The 13,862-nt window shown below is 46.5% G+C and overlaps 1 protein-coding gene across 1 annotated transcript in view; it reads left to right on the top strand.

Moving 5' to 3' along the window:
- PKD1L2 (polycystin 1 like 2) overlaps positions 1-13,862 on the top strand; it is a 106,439-nt gene that overhangs the window by 91,368 nt on the left and 1,209 nt on the right. Inside the window, exons 37-43 of the mRNA XM_043897996.1 lie at positions 823-956; positions 2,581-2,708; positions 5,153-5,313; positions 6,985-7,195; positions 8,701-8,802; positions 9,311-9,442; positions 10,576-10,676. Coding sequence (XP_043753931.1) covers positions 823-956; positions 2,581-2,708; positions 5,153-5,313; positions 6,985-7,195; positions 8,701-8,802; positions 9,311-9,442; positions 10,576-10,676 — 969 coding nt within the window. The remainder of the gene's footprint in view (positions 1-822; positions 957-2,580; positions 2,709-5,152; positions 5,314-6,984; positions 7,196-8,700; positions 8,803-9,310; positions 9,443-10,575; positions 10,677-13,862) is intronic.

Here is a 13,862-nt window from a genome sequence, read left to right as displayed (position 1 = left end):
ACTTTAAAATGCATCAGACACTAAGTACTATGTATAAGATTGGGACTTCCCTGGTGGTCCAGTGGTTAAGACTCCATGCTTCCACTGCAGGGGGCATGGATTTGGTCTCTCTGGTCAGGGAACTGAGATCTCGCATGATACTTCACATGTCAAAAAAATAATAAAAATGAAAATGAAATAGACAAGCAACAAGGATATATTGTCCAGCACAGAGAATTATAGGCTTTACTTTGTAACAACTTTTAATGGAAGTTATTAAAATCTATAAAAATACTGAATCACGGAGAAGGAAATGGCAACCCACTCCAGTATTCTTGCTTGAAAAATCCCATGGACAGAGGAGCCTGATGGGCTATGGTCCATGGGGCTGCAAAAGAGTCAGACAACTAAAAAAAAAAAAAAATACTGAATCACTAAGCTGTACACCTGAACTAACATTGTACACCAACTATACTTTAAAAAGAGACAGAGGTGGATAATGGTTAAAACAAACCAAAAAACCATATCATGATCCCTTGGATGGCTCACCAAAGCACAGATTCCCAGGTCCCGACCCCCAGAGATTCTGACTGGGGAGAGCCGGGGTGGAGCTTGAGAATTTGCATTTCTAACAAGTTTCCAGATGATGTGATGCTAGTAGTCTGGGGACCACATTTTTGGATCCTCTGCACTCCCAGGAGCAGCCTGAAGGCCCTGGGGCCTGGGGTGCAGAGCAGAAACAGAGGGAGGAATCCTGACAGGAAGCGCTGGGCTCCTCCCTGGGCTGAGAGGGCAAGGAGCCCCTGTGTATTGAGACATCCCTAAATGCTCCTCTTTCCACAGAACCCTCCAGTATCTCTTTGACAACACCTGGCTGGACAGCTTGACCAGAGCCGTATTTGTGGAGTTCACGGTCTACAACGCTAACATCAACCTGTTCTGCACTATCACTCTGACTCTGGAGACCAGCGCCCTTGGTGGGCAGGCTTGCCTGTGAACCTATCTGCATGTTCCAGATGATAGACACCCCTCCCTCTGGGCTAGGGCTCCTCACCCCCAGGCCAGAGCTCCAGGGCAAAAGGTTGTTTGGGCAATACTGCCAAAGGGTCTTGGTTCTGCCTTTGCCCCTAAAGGCAAAGTTTCAGGGCTGCTCCACCCTTCTTCCTGGCTGCCTGCATTTCTCTCTGGCCTGTCTCTGAAGTCTAGGAGACAGTTGGGGTCTGAAGGCAGCTCATGTTCTTGAGCTTTCCATTCTCCTGTGTAAGGGGATGGGGGCCTAGCAGTGAAGGGCTGGGGAGGGGGTGACCTGGTAACAGATAACTTCACTTAAACCACACTTTACTTGCAGTACCTCAACCTACATTGCAAAAGTTACATGCAACCTACATGTAAAAGTTCATTTTACATCAAATTCTAATACACACATACCAATATATTAAAACATAACTCAGACAAGGGCTTCAAAAATAATTTCCTTAACTACATGTAATACTCTATTTTGTGTTCTATTCTTTCTCTCCATTTCCTGCTTTCCACCCTTTTTTAATGCTAATCATAATCCACTAAAAACACTGATCTAAGGCCTCTTCAGCTAATAATCAATTTTCCTAAAATCAACCACCTCTGTTTTAAAAATAGAACTTTTAAAATATGACCCTTTTTTTCCCCTGGCCACTCCCTGTGGCATGTGGGATCTTACTCTCCCGACCTGGCATTGAACCTGGGTCCCCTGAAGTGAAAGCACAGGGTCCTAACCACCGGACTGCCAGAGAATTCTGTAAATTACTTATTTTAAAAAGTAATATTTGTAGTTCTTTTAAAATTTCAGGACTGTGTAAAGTGAAAAGTAAAAGGCTTTCAACTTCCATTATCATTCGCTACTGTCAAAAATTTCTTTTAAATCCTTTTTGGGGGATTTATTTGCACGTCTTGTAATTTCTTATTTCTTTTTGCCATCTCTTTGGCTGTTTAAGAACCTTTTAAACAATTTGTCCCCAACACAGCCTGATTAATTTATTTCTACAAATGAGAAGTGTGGTGTAGGTTTCTGGTCTAGTTGATTCAGCAGCCCACTGATGTCAGCAAGGTCTCAGGTGGTTGGTATCTCTCCAGTCTGCCATTTTTTGGACTGCCTTTGTCTTTGCAGGCAGAAGCCTTATTAGTCAAATTGGTCTAGGAAAAGACATAAATGGATGAAAAGGAATTCTAAAGAAGGCTGAATTTTAGGCATATTGGTTAATAGCTGAACTGATCTCCAGCGTTCTCTTTAGATGAAACGGCCTTAAACAAGCCAACTTGGAGTAAACTGACATTAGGCAAGCGGGTGTGCTGTGGCTGGAGGTGATGAGGGCACAATGGCTGATGCTGAAGGAAAAGGCCGGAGGCCTATCTTCCACTGCAGCCCCCTTGTCCTGTCAAATACGGCAGCCGTTTCTGGCCTTCCCCGTTCAGTCCCTTGGTCTGTGGGTTAGAAGGACCTCTATCTTCTTTTCTGCCCGCGGCCACCCCTCAGAAGGGCTTGAGTTCACTTCATCTCACTGATGACTTCCGGTATTGAGTGGGCATGTGGCCGTGGTGAGCAGAACACGCTCTGCCTTGCAGGAACCTTCTTTGCACATGCGCACCTGCAGAGCCTACGCCTGTACCCCTTTACTGACGGCTGGCACCCCTTCGTGGTAGCCGCGGAGATCGTCTACTTCCTGTTCCTCCTCTACTACATGGTTGTGCAGGTGAGGGGCGGGCTTGTGGCTCCCTGAGTGAGGATGGAGTGGGCGTGTGCCTGCCTGTCCTCTCTCCCTAGTCCCCTCTCCCTCGGAAGGGGCCTAAAGAAGGGGGAGGAAGATGTTCTGCTTAGCTGTGTGCCATGGTAAGCTTCCACGTCCCCTGCTGGTCCCAAGGGCTGAACTAGCTCAGGCACCTCTCAGGAACCGAGACTTTTAGGATGGTCCTTCCTGACGGGTCTCTAGGAATTAGGAAAAATCCCCTTTGTCACATTTACCACCATGTTGCACACTGATCCATAAACCTGGATTCCACATGGTCTCTAAGCACTGCCAATTCAAAACCACCAGCCAACAGTTACCTTACAGCAGTTTAGTGACAGTGAAGTCGCTCAGTTGTGTCCAACTCTTTGCGACCCCACAGACTATAGCCTACCAGAATCCTCAGACCATGGGATTTTCCAGGCAAGAATACTGGAGTGGGTTGCTATTTCCTTCTCCAGGGTATCTTCCTGATCCAGGGATCAAACTCGGGTCTCCCGCATTGTAGGCAGACGCTTTACCGTCTGAGCTACCAGGGAAGCAGTTTAAGTCCCTGCATTTCTCTAACAACATCAAAGGAGGCCCATCCACCACCCACCTCTCCTCTCTGTTGCCCTCACACTCTGCCTGCAGCTGCTTCAGAAAGCCTCTCTCTAAAACTCTTAAATCCATCTCATCATGCTGCTTAAACAGTTAAAAATCCCTCCATCTCTTTATAAAAGAGGTGAACTTAGCCTCTTACCAGCCAAACACATGTCCTTCTTCCAGAGGAGTGGGAAAGAGCAAGGAAGTGGAACAGACAACACAAGATTCTCTTGCATGTAAGGGAAAAGGCTGAGAGGGAGGGCAAGACCACAAACTGTTCCCATTTAACAATAACTCCCCATTCCCCCTAAGAAAACAACTTTTTTTAAAATTGATTAGGCATTGAAGCCCCTAGTGGCTCAGTGGTAAAGAATCTGCCTGCCAATGCAGGAGCCATGTGCTCAATCCCTGGGTTGGGAAGACCCCCAGAGAAGGAAATGGCAACCCACTCCAGTATTCCTTCCTGGGAGAATCCTCAAGGACAGAGGAGCCTGGCGGGCTACAGTCCATGGGGTCTCAAAGAGTCGGATATGACTTAGCAACTAAACAACAAAGCATTAAACTGAATGTGAAGCTCATCCCAGACAATCTGATAAGGAGGTTGTAAAGACAAAGAAATCTCACCCTTGCATACCTTCAGGCAGATACAAAACCATTACACACCCACTCTTAAAATTAATGTTGATTAACCCTTAAGAGGACTTAGAACCCCATTTACCACTGTAGGGTTGTTTATGCCACTAGTTCAACCTAAGTTCGCCTGTTAATTGTGGTAGCCACCTGAGTTTGCTAACTGCCTTTACCAAAAGAAAAAAATAGACTTCCTCTACGTTTACAACAGGAGGTAATTTTCCAACTTGTAACCAAGTGGCTTGGCTCCTACCTTCCCAGGGAAACTGGGAGATAAGGGCTCTATATTCCTTGATGATTACATTTCAAAGAGATGACTCCGTGGCCCTTGAGAAAAAGTTTCTGACTTTTAACATTGGGCAAGAGGATTGTTTTTGCTTCCCTGGTGGCTCAGACAGTAAAGTGTCTGCCTGCAATGCAGGAGATTCAGGTTTGATCCCTGGGTTGGAAAGATCCCCTGGAAGGAAATGGCAACCCACTCCAGTACTCTTGCCTGGAAAATCCCATGGATCGGAGGAGCCTGGTAGGCTACAGTTCACGTGGTTGCAGAGTCAGACAAGACTGAACGACTTCACTTCACTTAAGAGGATTGTTTAGATTTAAAAGATTTACATACATCTCAAATAAGTCAAGTCAGTTCTTATGTATTGGCTTTTATGTGTGTGTTAGTCACTCATGTCCGACTGTTTGCGACCCCATGGACTGTAGCCTGCCAGGCTCCTCTGTCCATGGGATTTGCCAGGCAAGAATACTGGAGTGGGTTGTCATTTCCTTCTCCAGGGGATCTTCCTGACCCAGGAATTGAACCGGGGTCTCCTGCACTGCAGGCAGAATATTTACTGTCTGAGCCACCAGGAAAGTTCTTGCATCTCAAAGAGGCAGAGAAAGAATTCACAATTATAAGTTTTCTAAAGTAAATGCTTTTTTGAGGGGAGGGTTTTCTTCCTCCCTTCTCCCCCCCACCTTTTTTTTTTTTTTTTTGCATCTGAGAAAATTAAGTGCTTTTTTTTTTATTAGATCCTGTACTTTCTCTTAAACACCCACAAATCCTGCAGCCCCGATTGATGATGGGAACAGGTGAGGTCCATGCACAGGATTGGGGAGAGGCCCCTGGTGCTCTATGCATATGAGGCCAGGGCTCTGAGAAACCCCTAGAGATACACAGCCTTTGTTAGGACCTCTGGCTCCTTTCGCAGGGCAAGCTCCTGAGGAAGCAAAAGTGGTGCTATTTCCACAGCAAGTGGAACATTCTGGAGCTGGCCATCATCCTGGCCAGCTGGAGTGCCCTGGCGGTGTTTGTGAAGAGGACCGTCCAGGTGGAGCGTGACCTCCAGCGCTACCGGAAACACAGGGAGGAGTAAGTGGCTCTGCCTCAGCCCCCAGCTCCCACCACTGACACTGACGCTGCTGCCTCCAGCTCTGAGAGGCCCAGAGAGGCTTCTGCCTCAGAGGATCCGGGGTTACTCTTTAAAAAATAACTCTAGCTGTAGCACTTAGATTTAGGGTCTGAAGCATACACAACTGGAGAGGACTCGAAGACAAAAACAGAATCTTTTGCAAATCTTACCAGAGCATAGGCCTATGTGACACTCTGTAAGGCACCTCCAGCTTTGCGGGCAGGGTCTTTGCAGGTACTAGTGCCCAGTCAACCCGCGCCTGCTGCTACTTACCAAGAGGCCACTCTGTGCTGTGCAGGAGGTGCTGGCCCATTAGACTCTCAGGGGAACCACGGAGGGAAATGCTGGCATCACTCCCGTTCACAAACACGGGAATCAGAGGTAACGGGGCTTCCCCAATGCCACATAACGAAAAAGCGGCAGGGAGACAATCCAAACCTAGTTTATGTCTCCAGGATCTTAGTACTTACTCTGAAATGTCCATTGATTGTGTAGATATAGCTAACATGTATTGAGTCATTGTTGGATACCTTACACATTCACAACACCACCACTTTAGAAGCATTATCTAAAAAAAAAAAATAAAAGCATTATCTCATCTACTTTAATCTTCCCAGAACTTCTAAGAGATGATGTTATCCCTTTTTTTGCAGATGAAGCAACTGAGGCTCAGAGAGGTTGTCTATGCAAGGTCACACAGCAAGAAAATGCAGAGCTTAGAATCTGAACTCTGCACTCTATCCTAGACTGTGTCCTTCATTAACAAACTTCATTCACAAACCCCTCAAAAGGGAGAAAACAGAAGGCAGGAGGTTAAACAGAAGAGTGGCTTTTCTCAGGCATTATGTATGTATATTAAATGCTTTTATAAACTTCAGATCATATAATTTTTTCTATAACCTGTTCACTATCCATGTCAATAGATACAGGTATAAGTCATACTTGATAATGCACCAACATTAGGACTGAATTGACGTACAAAGGCAGGCACAAAAGGGGCATGAAAGGCAGGGTGGGATGGCAGGAAGAGCCTGGACTGTGGAATGAGACACAGCTGGATTCCAACTCTCTTTCTTCCACCACTAGTTTTGTCACTATGTCACTAGCTATGTGACCTTGTACCAACTATCTGTCCTTATCTGTAAAATGGAGACGTGATACCTCACCCTGTGGTCTTGAAGGTCAAATGGAACAATGCAGTTGAGGTCCCTCAGCACAGCAGCTGGATGGTACTTCCATCGCTCCTTTACATGTAAGGATGGTGTGGATACACGCTCAGACAGGTGTGCAGGAGGACGTGGCATCCAGGGACCCCCAAACCAGGAGGGGAGGCTCGTGGAACTCCCTTGCCTCCGTCCTCTCAAGCCTGGGAGGATTCCTCCTTTGTCATTCTTCCTCAGCTCTGTGGCCACTAACCAAGACTGTCAGGTAACAGCTCCGTGACCACCACCAGCACTGTCCCTTTGGTATCCAGGACGCTCACCCTCACCATGACCATCATGTCATCATTGCCTGGCTGGGGGAGTTAGGATAGCTCTGTCCCCAGACCATGATCAGGCTAATCTTGACAGATGAGCGCTGGCTGAGGCTCTCACTGTCTCTGAGACCAGTCTTCCCATTCGGTCCCACAGAGGGATCAGCTTCAGCGAGACTGCAGCAGCTGACGCTGCCCTTGGCTACATCCTTGCCTTCCTGGTCCTCCTGTCCACAGTGAAGCTTTGGCATCTGCTCAGGCTGAATCCCAAAATGAACATGATCACGTCAGCTCTGCGTCGTGCCTGGGGGGACATTTCAGGCTTTATCGTCGTCATCCTTATCATGCTCCTGGCTTACTCCATTGCAGTGAGTGCCTCCTTTGGGAAAACTTTCTGGGCTGGTCTCCTCAGAAGTAAAGGCTGCTCAGTGGTGGAGAGTTGGGGGGTTAGGAAAACCCTGGGAATCTGAGGGAGATGGCGGATCTTCTTTCTAAGTCTGGAGCCTTTCAGTTGGGAGCTCATGAACTGGTCACCCCAAATGGCAGAGGATGTGAGGAAGTGTAGTCTCTAAGACTGAAGGGACCGACTATCTGCCACGAAGGACTCCTTTCTGTACTGACTCTGCCTTAAGGGCCAGTTCTCCTGACATCCCAGTTACTCCAACATGCACAGAGCCCTCCCTCAGGCCAGGGGATGCAGAGGTGAAGTGGGCAATCCCTGACCCTGAGGTGGGGCAGAGATGGGGGAGAGAAGATGGACACAACTGTAGGCCATGTTGGTGCCTGATGCCCTACACATGAGGCATGAACTTAGAAGGGCCAAAACCACTTCATTTAGCTCCTTAACATTGAGAGCTTTTTGACAACCATGCTCTTATGTGACTGAAAAAATTTGTTTTGAACTATCGATTATTTTTTTTACTATCGAGTAAAATAAGAAACAAAGACCCTCTGCCACATGCTGATTTCTAAATAAGCTTTAGCCCCATCCTCTCCAAGTCTGATTCCCACTGTAACCTAGGCTCCCACCTCTCTGTGACCCTTCACCCAGTCCCAACCCACGCCAGCCCCCTTCCCAATTCTCACCCTGCCCCATCCAGTCTCTCATCTTCTATCATCCCCCTGATGTCCATACCACACAGCAGTCCATCTTATCCTAGTCTCCACTCCACCTCTAACCTTTTCCCTGCCCTTTTCACCCCAGTCCTGGCTCTCACGCCACTGACCCCATCCCATCTTCCTCGCTCACCCTCAGAAATGGGATGAAGTATGCTGAATAAGTAATGGAGGGTATTGGCTAAGAAGCTGGAATCTGGCTTTGTTAAAAGTACCCCATCCCATCCTTTAATTCATGTGGATTTATTCAGTCCTCCATCTGCAGTGCATGGGCTGCAAGGACACTGCAGTGTCCTGTGGGACCAGGAGTCACCAACTCAGGGTCGAGGAACTGCTGGGCTTCCCTCTGATGCAAGAGCTATGGGAAATCTTTGAGGAGAGGGTAACTGTGGTGAGAGGAAAATATGGTGGGGAGGCTGGTCCTGCCCAGGCAGAAGACTGTTGTTCATCCAACCCAAATCCTCCAGAGCGAAGAGGCTGGGGCTTCAGAGAGTGCAGCTCCATTAATAAGCCTTAGAGTGACCATCTGGGAGACCACAGCAGTGGCCTCCGAGTGACTGGTGTGTGAGCCCAGGTGCACGTGCATCCCCTACAGAACTAGGTGTGTACACACACCCATTTGAAGGCTCTGTGGACGCAGATAGTATTGCTAGGCCAAGGATGTGGCTGATTCAGACTGTTGACTCTACTGGCAAACAACACCCTTTGGGGGTAGCATGGTTTCTTTCCTTGTTCATAAGGACTCTTTCCTTAACAGTCAAACTTAATCTTTGGCTGGAAACTCCGTTCCTACAAAACTCTCTTTGATGCGGCAGAAACAATGATCAGCCTTCAGCTGGGAATCTTCAACTACGAGGAGGTAATGGGGGAGAGAGGCAGTGATAGGGGTATGGACACTACCATCAACACCAAACCTTTATGAAAATTAGAGAAAGCACCTCCTCAAATGCCTCTGCAGTGGATGTCACCCCTTGGGTCCGTGGCCTGGCAAGCACAGGGCAACTCTGCACAAATAAGAAGGTTCCCACAGCTCACCCTGGAGACCCCTGTCTACAGAACATCAGACACTGGCTAATCAGGGGAAGGCTGTGCTGGCGGGTGTCTGGAAGGGAATGCTCCTGGGCCTAGCCAGAATGACGCCCATACTGGAAACGGCAGCAGTGGGGAAGAGAGGGGCTGCCCTTTCCATCTCTGGGCAGCTTTTGAGAGCGCTGCCCACACTCCCAGCCCCCAGGCAGAAGGGAAACATCCTGGCTCCAGGATCTGCCTAGCTCTAAGGACCAGCTTCCCTCGGAGGGTGGCTGCTGAGGTAAGTGGGCACGGGCACACACGACCCTGAGGGATGACTCTGGTTCTCTTCCTGACAGGTCCTGGACTACAGCCCAGTGCTTGGCTCCTTCCTAATTGGGTCCTGCATCGTTTTCATGACGTTTGTGGTGCTGAATCTGTTTATCTCTGTCATCCTGGTGGCGTTCAATGAGGAGCAAAAATACTATCAGGTGGGTCCCTTTGGCTTAGTCTTCAAAAGTCACTGGCCTTGAACTAGGAAGAGCTTGGCTGAGCAGCATCAGACATTAGGGGAACTAAAGGATCACTGTAGCTCAAGGCCCTCATTTCACGGGAAGGGAAACTGAGGCCCAGAAGGAGGACATTAATTCCACAAGATCATAGCAAATGAAAGGGAGACTATAATCACATCTCCAATTCCCAGCTTGGGACTCTGTTCATTATACCGGTGATTCCCAGCTATGCCTGCACACTAGAATCATCTGGAGGCTTCTGGAAATGCCTGCTACTGCACCTGGGACAAATAAAAACAGAATTCCTGGGGGAAGGATCCAGCCACTGGTATTCCTAAAATTTCTTGTGTGGTCTGCATGTACAGTCAAGACTGAGAACCCCTTGGATTTAGGGGATGACAGACAAAAGTTAATATTTCATGAAGTGGACTGTCTCCATTCAGAGATCTGCAAAATGGGCTGTAAGGCAGGAAACTTGTATAGGATAAAGAATAAAGGATAAGGAAGTAGAAAACAGAAAATAATCTGATTGGCCAGGACCACAGAGTCAGCCTTGTTTGGGATGAGAAGGAAGGGGAATTAAGTATACAGCCTGGAGTGGTCTGGCGTCTGGGGACTGGCTGATTGGATATACTGCATTGCTGGGGGAGCCTTTACAGAAACACAAAAGGTATCCAAGTTTCAATTTGCTGACACAGCACCCTGGGAAGGAGTGGTTCCATCTTGGGGCTAGAAATTTATTTCAAGATGTCATATGATCACCTTGGTTTAAATTTGAGAAACCACCAAACTCTTCTCTATTTCACATTCCCACAAGCAACACATGAGGGTCTTTGTACACAAATTCCTAATAGCCTTTGTGGGGGGTGGTAGAGGACATCTTGTCATTTTCAAAGGAGGGGAAGAAGGAAATCCCTGGGGATAAAGGCAGGAGTGAATACTCTTAAGATTCCCAGAAGGAGGTCAATTCCAAAACAAAAGCAACTCTAAACAGTGATATAACTTCAGCAGGGACCAAAGTGGATGATAAAACCATGGTCTTCCCATAAGAAAGAAGAGCCCCTGAAGAGAATAACTCTACCTAAGTCACATGGTTCTTTTTCCCTCTGCAGCTGTCGGAGGAAGGAGAGATCGTCGATTTGCTACTGATGAAGATACTCAGTTTTCTGGGCATTAAATGTAAAAGACAGGAGCCTGGAAGCAGCAGTGAGCAGTCTGAGTTGTTGTCTGAGGCCTGGCCCCCTCAACCTGTTTCAACTATGCCGCAAATTTAAGCTGTTGGTCCAGGCATGATCTGTAAAATAGGGGAAGGCCAGCACACTAGGCCTACACTTACAAGTGATTCTGTAATCTCTCCAGGTTAGAACTTTTCTGTGTCCATATTAGAGTCACCAAGCCTGGGAAGCAAAAAAAGATAAGAGAAATACATACATATAGTTGCTACCACTGTGTACTGTTCAAATGTATTTCCTCCTAGAAATAAAACAAATATCGTCTGGAGTTCGTGAGGAAAAGATCCCCTCTACAGACTAATTATTTCATCTTCTTGGTCAGTCAGGAGTTGCCTTTGAATGATTCTAGTTCAGGGTTTCCCAAAATGTGGTCCAACAGATGCTAATGGGTGTCGTATTAGTTTGCTAGGGCTGCCAGAACAAAGTACCACAAACTGGGTAGCTTAAAACAATGAAAATGTATTGCTCCACAGTTCTGGAGGATAGAAGTCTACAATCAAGGTGCTGACAGGGCCATGCTCTTGTGGCAGGCTCTATGAGGGAATCCTCTCTTTTAGCTTCTAGCGTGTGCCAGCAGTCCTTGGCGTTCCTTGGCTTGTAGGTGCATCACTGTAACCTCTGCCTCAGTTGTCACATGGCCTTCTCCCCAGTATGGGGGCTGGGACTTCAACCTATCTCATTAGGGGACACAATTCAACTCACAACAGGTGTTGTCCTCCTGTAGATGTTTCTGGATCAAATGTGGGAATCACTGGACATATACATTCTTTAGCATGGGAATTGTTAGAGCTTTTTGTGAGGCTGCACCATGACAGGCAGCCTAGATTAGGAGTAGGCCTGGTTTTCCAGGGTAACATGATTATCAGGCCACCTGGAGCCAGCCAATCAATATCCGCCCAGTAAGGAAAAGGGAACCTATCAGGGAAAGCTGAAAAGCCTGCAAACGCCCAAGTTTGAAAAAAGCCCGCGAAGGTTTGAGCCAATAAGATTACTTTGCAAACATGTAACCAATCCGCTTAAGCCAGCTACCAACTGCTTATGTACACCTTATAAATTGGGTAACAGCTCCGGCTCAGCGCTTTCTGACCCTGCACCACTGCGTTGGTTATGGCAGTGAGCCCTGACTCGAGCCATCAATAAACTTCCCTTTTTTTGCGAGTTGCATTGTCTTGGAAGCCTTCTCTCTTCCCGCTCGGGGATTCGGACATCGGGCATAACACTTTTAATATGCTAAATGTGCACTGTGAATCTCCTGGGATAAGTGTGAGCAATAATATGTGTAATGATTCCCAAACCCCTGTAACCAATGCTTCTGGTATTACAGAACTTCAATCAGGGCTAGTGTTCTTTAGGCAATATTTTGAGAACTGCTGATCTATATTAGTGGTTCTCAATCTTGCTACATGCTAGAAACCCCAGACTTCACCCCAATTTATCAGCATCTCTGGGTCACAGGCATCAATATTTTTTATGCCCCCTAGGTAATTCCAAAGTGCAGTCAGACATGATAAACATGCTTTAAATTCTGAGAACCACAGATCTAGGTAATAAAAGTCTTCCAGGTAACTGTGAGGATAAGTGCACATTTCCCCTCTGCTGCACAGTGGAAGCACCTGATGAATCTTCTCCAATTCACCCTGTCTTGTCTCTCCTCACACACCCATTGGAGCAGATACTCTAGGTTACCTGCCCCAGATCCATTCTATGCTTTCCTCCTTGCTGACACAATCCTGATTTATTCAAGTAGCTACTACCCCTACCCCACGTGACTCACAGCAAGGTGAGGCTGCAGCCATCTCAAAGTAAATCTCAATCTGTCTTAATAATAGCCCTTGACAATGAGCCATTTAGGGTGGCCACATGATCCAGTCTGGCCAATGACAATTTTGAAAAGAAGTCTCTGGGACACTTCTGGGAAAGGTCAGTTTGGTAATAAAAAGAGATAAGTTCGAGGGCTGCTGGACACTGTCTGGTGTAAGACTGCTGGAACTCTGACAGCTACCTTGAGACCACGGGGTACAATCTGAAGATGGCAGAGCAGAAAGATGAAAGGAACATGCATACTTGATGAGGTCTTTAAACAGCTAGTGTAACCAGGAAGCTGAACTACTGCCCACCTTCTATCTGGATGAGAGCCTAAATTTCCTTTTATGACGGTTGAACCAGGATCCCACCCTGCTACAGACAATAAAAAGCCAGGATCCTTTACAAACAAAGAGACACATAACATGACAATGCACATAAAACCTTGGGGGATTTATCTTCTATCCACCCCAAAACCCATCATCCATTATGTATTTTGTCATGAGCTACATTTGCAGATACGCATCAAATAACTCATAGCAAAGTGTACACATGTCTTCTGAAAATATGGCACAGAAATCAACCCAAACACAAACTGTTTGTTTTAAACAGGAAAAGTTCTAAGATCTGAATTAGTTATAAATTCTTCATTTCTTTTTCCAACTATTCTCCACTTCTCTATTGACTGTAAATATCAAGTTGTAAACTTCTTCCACTATATTTCTGTGAGGGAAATAAATATATCTGCACAAAGAGATGAGCAGACCCCTTTGAGACACCTGAAAGAAACAACCACCTGAATTTTCAGGTGCCTGTACCAATGATGTAATGACATGACCTTTCACATATCAAGCCATGGATGCTACAAAGATAATCAGATGGAAGAAAAACGTTTAATCCTCAATGTTTGTTACATTAAAAAAAAAAAAAAAGACACACTTCCTACTGCTTTGGCATAAGGGCCCATGACATAGCCCACAGATTGATAAGTGAACCTATTCTTTGTATCAAATGAGTTATTGAAGCTGGGAATAAATATTTTAGGGCATGGCTTGCATTATGCTGCAGTGACTTGCAACAAAACAATAAAAACAAAACACTGATATTATGGACATTAACCAAGATCTGGAGTTTAGAATACAGCACTGTGAATCAGTCAGCATTCCAAACAGTGGCAAGTAGAACTGAGTTTAAGAGCAGTTGAGTGCAAACTGGACTGAAGAGCAAGTTCTGCTACTGCCAGGCAGTATGCTTAAGCCATGCAATGTCTTCCTCATTCCACTTTCCAATTTCCTGGGAAAGTTAGTTAACCTTTCCAAGCCTCCAGCTCTTCACCTGTGAAATGAGTATAATACCTCCCAGTA

This window comes from Cervus elaphus, chromosome 4, assembly GCF_910594005.1.
Source record: "Cervus elaphus chromosome 4, mCerEla1.1, whole genome shotgun sequence".
Taxonomy (NCBI): Eukaryota; Metazoa; Chordata; class Mammalia; order Artiodactyla; family Cervidae; genus Cervus; species Cervus elaphus.
The sequence above is the reverse complement of the archived record's forward strand: the minus strand, read 5'-3'. Positions and strand labels throughout refer to the sequence as shown.